Raw genomic sequence first — 13484 nt, 5'->3', positions numbered from 1 at the left:
GCAGTAAGCTCACATCCTACCTCCCTCAATCAACGTTCAAGTACCAACTTCAGTGGAAGTTACTCATCATTTCTACCCTACCTGAGAACAAAAAGGGCTTAAAACAAGTGAATGAGACAAGGATTTCAATTCTCAGGAAACTGAAGCACTGAACATACCCTCGTCTCTATTCACATAATGACTAAACAGTAACTTGGGATCGGAATTCTGACAGCCCAACCCCACATACTCCTCCTGACTGTTAGAGGGTTCAGCTGATTAGAAACCCGAGCACAGACAAGCTTATCCCTTCTTAAGATGACCCTTACAATGAAATTCACTGTAGTGTTTAACCAGTAAGCACTTTTATTGTTGATTTTGAATCCATTACGACTACATTATGTTGGATTACAAGACGTTGGCTACATCTCCCACATTTGCATGCAGGCATTACATTTGCGAGGTTTTCTCAGAAAAATGGAGCAGGCGCGTAAAATGCATAAAGGTTATATGATTATAACATGGAAGCAGCATGTCAGTTACAGAAATTGGTACCACATGTATCAATAACAACCCCCCACACCCCCATTTAAAACTTCTTTGTCCATCAAAAATCAAACTGGTTTCTCTGTCCCTCGTCTCTGTTCCCTGGCTGTCTGTCAGCCCCCATCCCCACTGTTTCTGAAAACACACTTTTTTTTTTTAAAAGAATTTAGTACAGTACATTGTTTTTCCCTTAAAAACAAAAACCTTTCTCCTTCACTATCCCCTCCCCCCAAAATGAAAAATCTATCATAACCTACACATCTCTTCAAGCAGTGTTAAATGTTAGGAATCTATTGCAGTATCAAAAGTATCAGATCAGTAACAAACTTCTAAACATACTAGGATGACCCTAAAATTCCCCTTTCCCGAAACTACCGAGAACTGAAAATGCTATACTGCATTATCACACTTGCATGCATGTATCCTGAGCCACCTGTATTTATTCACCTTAAGCCCCTTTTAATAAATAACTGTCCAGCAGTAACATCCAGAAGTGTGCTGTCTCCTCCAAATTAAACTATATTTACAGAAGTAGGGCTGTTTTTTCAGTGAAATTTTTTTTTTTAAAAAACAAAATAACAACAATAAAAACCAGCAAACGATTAAAGAGAAAGCATATTACTGATCACGTTGTCTAAAGACCAACAGGAGTAAAAAGCATTAGGAGCACCAGGTGCACATGCATTTGAACTGGTACAGTTCATGAAATATCATTCATTGTTATGCTCACTCATTCAGATGAGGAGCAGATTATTTTCTTTTCTTTTTCCTTTTTACATTTAGGACTGTCTGCTCTGCAGGCTACTCCCACAGATGGCAATGCATGCACTGAGGTTAAAAGATGGCCATAAATATGCTTTGATCAATGTGGTTCTGTATCAGCTTTAAACACTTGGGGTTTCCCTCCCCACTGCTTTGCACCTTGTGTCACTTCACATCTGTGCTAAGTGTGAGCCAAAGGTCCCTCAAATCCACATTTTTCTCTTGGATGAGGGGAAGCATTAGATACTCACTTTTCATTAAGTTTCAAATGATGCTATGAGCTGGAAAATACAGGGGAATCATCCCACATGAGAACATTTCTTAGCAGTGTAAGTACTGTAATCACAACTGATATACATGCATATCAAAACAAACATAGTTAAATCTCAAGCCAGTTAGAAGGATTTTGTTCCTTCTCTTATTTGAGCCAGCTCTCAGCTGATAGACACCAGTATTACTGCCTTGACTTCAGTTGACCTACGTTAACTTACACCAGGTAAGGATCAAGCTCAATAAAATAACAACCATTTTCTCGTACTGCATTGTTATAGTGCCTGAGACCACTGCAAACGGGCACATTTCTACAAAGCCAAAAGGCCTTAATGTAGCCAGTGTGGTATATTAACATTTCAAAGGCGATTCAGCCAGATTCACTTTCTCTTCTTCCGACATTACCAGCAAACTATCATCTAAACCTGCAGTGCTGCCATCATAGAAGCTGGTGGGGGGCACCAAAAACTTTGAGTTATTCACCACACACTTAAATTTTATATAGTGAAGATGCTGGGAACTCCATTTACGCTAAACCTAATTTTCAATTTCATGGTGCTTTCTGCTTTATAATACAGAGATCTGATCACCTGGAATCACCAAATCACTCCTATTCTTGCTGCACTTGCACATTATGAAGAAATTATAAGTAATTTATACCTGCAAGACTGCCTATTTGTAGCAAAGGAGAATATTTTCCAGAACTACAAGTGACAGGCATGTTGGAAGTTTGATTGTGGAGAGTCCTCCCCAAGCCAACACCCCCATTCTTACTGAAAGCGAGTTAAATTCTACATTAACATCAGTGCAAGTCTGCGACAACTCTGACCCCTCTTCAAGATCTATTACAGGAGCAAGAGAATAAAGAATTTGTCTTACAGGCTTTTTCATTAGCTGAACTTTACTCCTGACCCATTAGTTCAACTTGATAAGCAGATACTAAATCAGTAAGCAAATTTTCCCTTTCAGTATCACATAACTTGTGAGATCCACCATTATTACAATCCCATCATCACCTGCTGATAAGAGACTTGGCATCTACAGAGCAGTGGTCTGCTCCAATCCCACAAGCAGATAACCCTCAAAGGCTGTGTTTTGCCCTGGCAGGGCGAATTTATTATTTTTAATCACCCTCTGCCATTTCAATTCTTGATTAGCATTTGTGGCTAATTGTCCATTGCCCATCTAAACCACATTTGTGGCTAATATGTGAGACGCTATTAGGTTCAACTGTATGTACATATTACAACACATCTTAGATCCAGCAAGTTTACTTCACATAGGCTTCCATAGGACAAAAATAACATCAACCAGTGATCTCTGCTTGTAAAGCACCTTCCCCCACATCCAGGTTCCCACACTCTCATTGGAGTCATCCAGTTGCTTCCACTGGTGTCAAAAGTGGAGCTTCACCAGAACTGCAGTAGAAAATTGGACACATTTTAGATTCACCTTTCAACTGAAAGAAATGGAGATAAGTAAACGATGACTGTGTTGCACTGGCTACAGAAGGCCTTTCCATTCATAGGAGTGCTGCTCTCTGAGCAATTTTTTGTAAAGGAAGAGAAACCAAACATTAAAAACCTACACACTTCCCACACACACAGACACATACATACATACACACACTTCTCCTCCGAACAGAAATCCATTCTTAGAGATCAAATTATGCAGACCCTCTTCAAGTGACTAAAAACATGAGAACAGCATTGAGTACATCCCAGTTCTCCTTTCTGATCATGAAGTCACAGGTCAGCAAAATACTTGGGCATAAGGATGTTCCTCTTGACCTGCAGGACATATTAATGCATGCAGAAGTGTTTTGCTGGCTCAGGCCTAAATTAGGAACAGTTCCAAGGCCAGCTGGCACCCATGAGTGTGATTCCACTACCTGCACCAATATACATGAGGTAAGAGCATAACTCAAGAGAGCAGAGCAGTGCAAGAGGAGTAAAGAGGCTCTGTGGTTCTTCTGAGTTTAACTTTGACAGCCTCAGCTGCATACACACGGCATGTCACAGTGATCAGCACAGACCGATGAGAGCTTGGTATGGTGTTCTGCAAGTGGGACTTCCACTGGAAATAGTAAGCCTGATTCCTATTTGCACCAGTGCAATGTTATATGTCTGTAAAAATTGCATGAAGAGGCCATTAAATCTGGAATAGTTACATGATACAGTTTGTTTTATCTTGGATCTATATGCCAATAACTCATGTGATGTGCTACACACCCACACCTACGCACAGATAGAGAGATAGGTATATGCTGAGCCATAATGCAACATACACATTATTTCTACAAATATCCTAACTACACAGTTAATGACTAAGCTAACCAGCATAGGGATTTGCAGACACCCTCTCCAATACCACATGATAGGTACTGGTGGAGAAAAGCAAGCTCAGGTGTTACTTTGATTACTAGGGAATGATCTAGGCACAACCCACGCAGATGCCACACTGCACACTAGGCATGGGCTGTCCCACAGTCCCGCGTCAAACTCCCACCTCTGTGTAGGTGCCCCATCACTTCTCTGATGACACGCAGAATTGAGGGCAAGCAGTCAACACTTGGGAAATCCTCCAGTCAAACTGGAGAGAGGGGAAAAAGCTAGCACCAACACACCACACCGTGCCTCTCGCAACCACAGGTAGACTGCAAGGCTACATGTTATTGGGATCTGGGCCATCTAAAGAAAGCTACTTATTTACTGATTTCTTATTTACTGATTTATTTATGTCTGAATCACAAGAGGATTCAGTTCTGCTTGGCAGTAAGCCTGAAAGGAAAATTTTTAGTGATTAACCAGCAATGGAATCAGTCCCTCCTGATTTATATGACATACTGTTTGCATATGGTAGCATTCATGATCAAATTACACCTTTTTGTTCCATTTTGGAGTGTGTTTTCTGTAAGTGAAAACAAAACACCTATCCAAAATACTTCTCAAAATTCCTCTGAACTTGGATGAAGCTGAACCCAGGTCTTGCTCAGGGTTTGGACTTCTGGAACCAAAATCTGGCCTTAAGTGACTATCCCATGCAATCAAATCTAAACATACCTAGAAATGGCAGGCTCAAAACTGATTTTTCCGGAGAAAGACACCCCTCTTATACGTGAGATTACTGGCACATAGTCTTATCTTACTTTATTATTGTTATAGCCTCCTTATAAAAACTTTCATGGAAATTCCACCTGCAGAACTAAAGGCAGAAATTATATTTGCAATTATTGTTCCATTTTAACATCTGGATGCAGTACTGTTTGGGAAACAAAAAGCAAATTCTTCAGTGAACTATGTTTAACCAACTTGCAGGTGGCAGCTATCAAAACAGATGCACGTGTATCCAGCTAAAGTTATTAACATATGATCTGACATACCAAGTCAGACAAATGTCATGTGTAAATAGATCTTCAAACGTATACATATAAAAGCTGCTACTGTATCTAGATGATCCTTTTTGTTTGTTTCTGTACCCCATAGCTCTGAATCTATCCACTGAATGTTTACTCAGCACGTGTGGTATAAATATATTCATACACTAAAATTGACACTTGGCAATTTTTTCTTTTTTTTTTTTTTTTTTTTTTTTTTGCTGACCAGCAACAAAATCTGATATCTTTAACTGTAAACCAATACTCAATAAATATGCCGCATTCAGCAAAGAGACATATTTTGTCGATCAGGATTTTGCTGTACTAAGCCATGGGCTGTGGAGGTGGCCGTGAAGGAGGAGGTCCAGGAGGGGCTCGGGATGGGGGTGGTCCGGGAGGTGGCTGCCTGGAAGGGGGCTGCAGAGACACGGGAGGAGAAGGGCTTCTCGGAGCGTAGTTGAGAGGAACATCGTCACGTCGCGGCAGCTTTGGCGGTGGGCTGTAAGGGGCAGAGGTCCCATCTGATTTCACCCGAGTGAAGTTCATGCATCTTCCCTGGAGGTAAAAGAAAAATTAGTTATTCATAAAAAGCATGTGTTTTGACTCATCAGCAACTAGCCAAAGGGGCTGTAAGCAGAGAGGCCAGGCTGCACTTAGAGGTCTTCATCCAACATCATTCACTGGATCCTAGACATGATATTGAGACTAGGCTATACTAAAGGTCAGTACTAGAGACCGATGCTTTCCTTGGGTTCCAGAGCTCCTGCCTATGGAGAATAGCCTAGGACTGGTTTAACTCAAAAGGAAGCCCAGTGTGACTTTGCTCACATACACCCTCTTCTTTGCTATGACAGCCATGCAGAACCTGGCTAAAGCCACAGAGCCGCCACAAAGTCCTGCCTGCCTTGGTGAGATCCATTACTGACACAGCTGTGCTGGAAAAAAAAAAAAATTAATCGGGGAAAACAGGATTATACCAAACAACATTAGCAAAGGCACCATCTGTGGCTTTCCTTTTCACAGTGATGCTAGCCTAGCTGGTGTCCATGCTTCCAACACTGTGCTGGGATAGTACATCTGTCTTCTCTGCTCCAAATGTAGCTGGGGCTTTTCTGTCATCCTCACAAAAACCTATGAGGTGTGGGATTTATGCAGAGGGAGCTCCAGTGGGTGTGTTTTCAGCATGGATGTGGGATATAGGCAGGCAGGACCTGGTGGAGAACTGTAGATGGAGATCTTGGAACAGGAGTAGATGAAGTTTGGGAAAAAAAAAAAACAAAATAGCAAATGCTGAGGATATCCCAGACACAACTATGGGCTAAACACAACTACACCAGGGTTTCCTTAAGCCAAAACAAAAGCTCTATACAGGTTCCCACTAACCAAATTCCGGACAGGAAGAGATATAGACAGACCCCAAAGACCACCTAGCCTTTCCTGTCAGGAGCAGCCAGAGGCTCCTTGGCATTTCAAAATCTACACGACAATCTCATTCAGGAACCAGGACCTCTGCTGTCTGCTTTACTTGCTTCTCCTGTTGGCCACCGTGTTCTGTTACAAAGGAGCCCACTATTGCTGTGAAAGCCTCATGAAATCCTGCAGACACAAACTTGTGTGCAGAGTTACAATTCTTAGCGTCTCTCTACCCATCTCCTCACCTGGAGAGCTGGGAGGAGACGCTTTGGCAACAACCCGACTGCTGCAACCTCAGCAGCAGCCTGCACCTGGAAGTCAGAAGGTCCTTTCATCACCACATACAAAGGCTGGAGGTAAAGACTGAAAACGCACGAGTGGCACTGCCGACTGCCCATTTACAGGAGCCTTCAAATGCCTGGTGAACTGACTAATCCCACCAGTCTCAGCCCCTGAATTTTAACACAACAGCACTTCATGAACACTTCAGATACATAACGGGGTCGTTCACAGCTTTGATATGCACTTATCAAAAAGCACACACAGACTGCTTTTCCTCATTGCAACTGGGACTTGGTTTCCACACAAGTAACCATAGGCAGGAAAATACCCATCTCATTGGTGATGAACTCCATTTGCCAGCACTTTTTCCTTTGTGCAGCAGGCCTGTTTTGTTTCATGCAGTAATCATCCTAATGCAAATGCCCTCTGCAGTTTAGCATAGAGAGGAACGTTACCTGTTTTTCTCTTTCCAGCACAAACACTGGGTGTGGAAAAGCAAAACAGTTGTTTGGTGTTTAGAAAGCATGTGTCTGAAGGCACCTTTCCCTCCATCATTTTGAAAGGCCTGCAAAGCCATGATGCTGGCAAGAGGTTTAGGTTGCATGCTGGAATCAACAAACCAAATTCAGCTCTAGGTTATACCAACATCTCTCAAGCAAAAATCAGGAGAAGGATTCCATATTTATAAAAGCTGCCTTCAGGGCCACACAGCTGTAGACTGTGATCTCTGTAGCTACAGATGGCTGTGACAATGGGGATACTAGATCCCATACCAGGGACAGATCGCTGCTGGTACGGTGCTGCTTGGCACAAATAAACACTGAAGGTGCTTAGGGAACTGGCTGAGTTTCTGAATCACAGCTTCCGCTGGAATCCAGGCAGAAGCCATCACAGCTTAACCACAACTATCTGTTTTGTTAAGTGAGTTGCAATGCCTGTAGTTTGGTTCATGAAACTATTCCTTTAATAAGAAGGGAATTGCTTTAGTTTATGACTTTCTGAAGAACGGCAAACAGAGCTGTTTCTGCTATGTATCAAGAGAACCTTGTGCAAGCTCCAGAGAGCCTAGAAAATGATTCAACAAATGTAATAACGCCCAAATGGTACCACCCTACCACTTACTTGGATTGGATGGCTCAGGGCTTCAAGAGCTCAGCTGCAGCCAAGAGTTATTTGAATGGACATGTTGTTGCCTGTACACGAGATGTACTCAGTAGCTCTCAGTCCCAGTTTTCACCATCACAAATTCACCACTACACTTAAATAACAGCCTCAATAAATAGGATAAAATCCTCTTTCTAAAAATGGAGGCTTGTTACAGCAGACTTTGCTTATGCACCTGGCTCAAGGGAACAATGTACTGGGGCCAGATGCAAGGAGACCTCAATGGGCAAAAGTCCAGGTCTTGGTGACTTCTGCAAAGATGAACCATTGGATCAAAAGACACCACAAGTCAGTGCTTTGCCACAGAACTCAAGTCCTTCCCAGCACTGCCGTGAGTGGCCATCCCTGTCAGCCTCCAACTGTCATTTGTCTTCTGCTGTGCTCCGCTGTACTCACAGCGCACTTTGGAATTCAGCAGTGTTTACTGCTAGGCAATTAATGCTGCAGATAAACTTACAAATATCAAGGCTGAATTTCCTTAAATGTATCTGCAGTTGAGCTATTGAGTTTATGAATTTAAAACAGCCAAATAGTCAATTCAGGAGAAAAAAAAAAGAAAAAAAGGTATTCAGATGAGATGCAACATAGAGGGAGGGGAAAAAATACAAGAAAAAATAGAACAATCTCCCAGAACAAATGCAAAGCTGCAAACCCAGCACTAGTGCTTTTGCCTACAAGCCTTTCCTGCCTCTCTGCTGTCTTTCCCCCAGACATCAATTCCAAATATATTCATAGTCTATAATCAAAGGGGATCCCATAAATCTGTTTGCATTACTTTCACTTCAGTTAAAGTGATAGGCGACGTCAAACTGCTGCCAGTTTCTGCCACACTCACTGATTTGTCAGACAGATGGGTAATTTAAAGGCCATGCGCCGCATTGTGTCATGAAAAATACGGTTGGGTTGGGAGAGTCTGACAGACAGAGGCTCGGATGATCGATGTATGTATTGTGACACTTCCTCACAAAAGATTACCGGTGTTACCCTGCAATCTCATACATCAAAGACTTCTGGTGAACACTGGAGCAAATCCTCCTGAGCACTTCAAGCAGCCATTGATAAATTGAGGCCAAACTTTTAGCTAGGGTTAGGATTTACAGCCAAAAGGGAAAGGGAGGAACAAGTGACAATAAATCATAAGCCAGTTTGAACTTCTCTGGTATATTTCAAAGGATTTCCACGTTGAAGAATTAAGCCCTGCACTCATCACACTTTCCTAAAAACAAAATGCCACAGCAATTCTGCCTAGCAGGCACACCCCTCTGGGATTAGCTTCAAAAAAATTGTGACTGTTTCTCAAATAAGCTCTTTCTTACAGTAACCACAAGATTTTTAACACTCTGTGGCTGAAAGGATTAAGTAATTTCCTCTTCAAATGCATTTGAAGTCTCTTAAACCACAGAAATATTAAGACATTATTCCAAAGGTATCCTGTACCTCTGCTTTCCTTGCACAGAACCAAGGAGAAGCATCTTTTTTCCAGGAGCATTGTTACACCAAGTACTTTAGGGAAGGGGGTCTGAGTTGCAAGATGCAGTAATATGATGGTGATTGCAGGCACAACAGCTGTGGGTAGCTGCTTTGTTGTCTACGAAGCAAATGATCTGCGTAAATCCAGTTTTGTCTGGTTTCAGCCCCACTCCCAGGACAGCAACCCTCAGATGCTATGACCCGCACCGCGTACTGTCATACAGGCACCAAGTGAAGGTCAACAACGCACCATATGGAGTTACGCCCTTGCTTCAGCTCACATCTGCACAGTCTTCCTAATGCACAATTATTTTGCCTCCCCATATGTCCATCCACTTGTTAGGCTCTTGTTACGCTGCTTGCCAAATTGGCTTTTCAAAAAGTACAAATACTGAAGCAGCAGGATCTGCCCTTGTCCCAGCTGTATTTTATCCCAGTGTAACAATCGCATATGCAATTCAAGCACTTTGTACTTCTAGGCAATGCCTCCTCGACCACCTAGGACGTGTTTTTGTGTGTGGTTTGGGGGGAGGAAGGGAGGAACCTCTTGAAAGCCACTGCATCTTGTTTCTGGACTAGTTTCATCATAGTGCTCAGTACATCACTCCCCAGTGCTTGTTTCCCCCCAAATTTTTAGATACTACTCAGCAAGGTTTCAATAGAAAGGAACAATTCTGTTAAAAGAATCCAGGTAATTCAGTGTCACGGGCAAGTCTCTTCACCCATGATATTAAGAGCATTTCAGAAAAAAAGTATTTCAAAAATCCAGCCCATCTGCCAGTAACTGTCGCTTTTCTGTGTCCATTACAATAAACACATTGATATTTAGCGAAAAAATCAAATCCAGTTTCATCTGTGCGTGATGGAATTTTTGTACACACTAAAGTCAGCCTGTTTCCTCTTTCTAGCTGTATTAGTTGACCTAATAAAAGATATCCTTCCCATTATAAACTTAACTTGGGTTTCCATTCACCCTCATTTTTGCTTATGGAGTCTCAGTGCCACAATTTTGACTAGCTGAGGGGGTATATGACTGAGGAAGAATTGGCTTCAATTAAATATTTACTGAAATTTCTTAGTCTTTATTTTGGATTAATATGATACTTGCCTTTAGGTTTTAGAATGAATTAAATAGAACATGCCTGCAAAGATTAATCACTCTAAAATGCAAATTTAGGGATCCTCACATAGCGGTCCAAAATATGGGTCCATAAAAGTTTTATATATATATACATATATATATATATACACACACACACACACACAGGACTTTTTCATTAGTGTTTATTTCATTAGCATTTAGCTTTACTTCCTAAATATCAATAATTCATTGCAAAAGTGGAGTTCTAAAACTCAACAGGATAGATGCAAGTTTCTATGCTAGCTAAAAACTCAGGAGAGGAAAGCACGGTAAAAAATAAAAGGAATGCTAAAACTTCAAGCCATAAGGCAAAGGATTAAGTTGAAGTGCTAGCATCTACAAGGAGTCAATCACTTTAGCTAAGTAAAGGTTTTGACCCAAACACCCAGAAACTGATGGGATACACTTTTAAGATCAATGATTTCTGCAAAAAAAGTTTAATTTTGGAGACATTAGAGGGTAGTGATTAAAAGAATAAAGACTTTTTAGTAGAAACACCTACACTGAATATCCTAAACCAGCAACAGTGCAGAAAGCTGTTCTACTAGACCTATTTATGAATGAGGCAGATTATAGGTAGTAATTTTTATTTAAAAAAAAAAAAAAGCCTAACCAAGGAGGTACAGAGCTCCCACTACTCAAGTCTGCTGGGCAAGTATCAGGATTAGCAGCTGGCTCCTCAGAAGCCAGGATCTACGTGAAGCAGCCTTTGCCAAAAGCTTCCTTGCACTGCACTGCTTCATGCTGACTGCGTGCTGAACATGTCACAGCTCATTAAAACCTTCACAGATTTCCTGGGAATTGCACTGATTACCCTGCAGCACATAGGCTAGAAATTAGTGAGCCACTGAAACAGTTTGTCACATAAAACCCAACCCTGCCCTGTTTCCAGGCACAGTCCAATAACTTTTACTAACTACTAGTCTTATATTTGAGACTGAGATACTGCTTTTGCGTTGAAAAAAAGTATCAGAATTGTCAGAGATTCCTATATCAGCAGTTTGGTGGTTGGTCATGCTTTCGGTTGAATAAATATGTAATTTATATTTAATTTCTTATTATAATTAATGGTGATTAAAGTTTAATTCTTAAATGACATTGTTGTTAACAGATTAAACATTAATAACTAACATGTAATTATTTTTTGTAGGTAGCCATTTTTGGTTATTAGGTTTCAAATCAAAACAATATAATTACCATAAAATATTTGTTTGTATGAGAGTCTGGCTCTGTAGACATCCTCTAGTTTGACAGGTCCTCTCCTGTCAGTGCCTATTTCCTAGGGATATCTGGCAGCTCAGAATTGTTACCTAAAGTGATGTCAATCCAAAGCTATTTACAGGTAAGAGAACATGGGGTTGACTGAATGGAAGAGGATTTTAAAAGATCCAATAAAGAAGTGGAGTCCAACAATGAGAATATACTTACTTTCTTCACCACTTCTTTTAAAAAGAAAAAAAGAAATTTAGTCCATCCCTTTCTTTATCCAGTGTATTATGCGGCATCTTTACCTGCAAACTGATATCACTTTTGGTCCCTCCTTTTATGATGGAGCTATCTGAGGGGAAGAAAATCACTACATTGTGGGCTATAAATCATTCATATGGTAACAGTGAGTGCCTTATAATGGCTGTAGGTACATCTAATAAATTGAAAGTTACAGCAAGATGAATTCAAAGGCACAAGAATGATCCAAGAAGCAGCAGAAAACTGCTTACAGCCCAACATGACATGCACACCTGCAGACATTGCTCCCACCTCACAGCTCCATCTGTGCAGGGCACTGCTTAAAACCAGGAAGGGGTCCTCTGGGAGAAATCTAGTCAAGTTCAAAGTCCAGTGCAAGAGCACATGGAAGAGAAGTGGGCTACTTCTAACCTACACCAGGAGAAATCAGACAGTTCCAGGAATCAGATGGAGAAATTGGCTCTTTTAAGCTAGGATCAGGGACCTTCAGCAAAATGAACTTCATGCTGAGCACATCCATACAATCTGTCTCTCACATGCCTGCTACCACTTTTCCAGCTTAAGAACAGAAGGAAAGAACAACACAGCAGGTGTTGGACATCAAGAACCTATCCCAGTAATGAATTCAGGACTACTAAATAATTTGCATCATGCTCCATTCAGCAGGGAGCTGCATGTTTTTTCCAGCCCTGCCTTAGCAAGAAAATGCAGCAGTGGACTAGACACCTCCTGAAAGAAGGGCCAGAGTCACAAGATATCTTTCAGGAATGCACAAAACATCACATGTCTTGGACCTTGCTGAGGTTGTGGCTAAAGTAGCTCTCAGTGCACCATAACAAAGCCTGTTGATTCCGAGCCCTAAAAAGCTGAAATGGTGAAAGGGATAGAAATGGATGACAATAAGCATAAACAAAGTAATGGTCCATCAGTCATCCTTTATGTTCACTACCAATCTCCAAGTATAGCCATGCTAAACCAAACCCCATCCAAACCTCACAGAAATATCAAACCTAAACCTGCACTTATGATGCACAATTTACTGCCTTCCTCTTGGCTGTCAGCTTTTATGGATGAAGCTCCTAAAGTAGAGGAAGCGAGGAGAGAGACTGCTAGGTCATATCATCTACCCAAGGTCAGGCAGAAACTTGGGGAAAAAAAAATGGTACATACAAGTTCAGGACTCGTGACTCACATCCCTTGTTTCAACCACAGCACCACACGTTTCCACACTTGAATGCTGACCAGACGAGAATGTGGTTCAAGGGAAAAAACAGTGGGGTTGGTTTGCAAAAGATTTTTTCTCATTTCCTTAGCATTTTCAGGGAAAAGGAGGTTGCATGTGCACATCGCCTAGAACACAGAGGGCTTTGGAGCATAGCAACAAGAGCAACAAATACTTGCTGGGCACGACAGGCCTAACCTTGAGGTGTCAGCGGGCTGCTGGGAGGAGCAAAGGAGGCCACAGAGGACCACAAATGGTCTTGCTCCAACCGTAATTAAGTGTCACCGTGCTTTCCAGGGTGAATCGTTTGATTGTCTCTGCAGGAGCAAGATGGAGATTGTGATGCACACAGAGGAAGAGCACTAGGCTCTTTATGTACCTAGTATATAGGA

The 13484-nt window shown here is 41.6% G+C and overlaps 1 protein-coding gene across 1 annotated transcript in view; it reads right to left on the bottom strand.

Annotated features, from left to right (window-relative positions):
- Window positions 1–338: 338 nt before the first annotated feature.
- ANTXRL (ANTXR like) overlaps window positions 339–13484 on the bottom strand; it is a 55773-nt gene continuing 42627 nt past the window's right edge. The window contains exon 18 of the mRNA XM_035537844.2: window positions 339–5488. Coding sequence (XP_035393737.1) covers window positions 5258–5488 — 231 coding nt within the window. The 3' untranslated portion in view covers window positions 339–5257. The remainder of the gene's footprint in view (window positions 5489–13484) is intronic.

This window comes from Cygnus atratus, chromosome 7 (assembly GCF_013377495.2).
Source record: "Cygnus atratus isolate AKBS03 ecotype Queensland, Australia chromosome 7, CAtr_DNAZoo_HiC_assembly, whole genome shotgun sequence".
NCBI classification, from domain to species: Eukaryota; Metazoa; Chordata; class Aves; order Anseriformes; family Anatidae; genus Cygnus; species Cygnus atratus.
The sequence above is the reverse complement of the archived record's forward strand: the minus strand, read 5'-3'. Positions and strand labels throughout refer to the sequence as shown.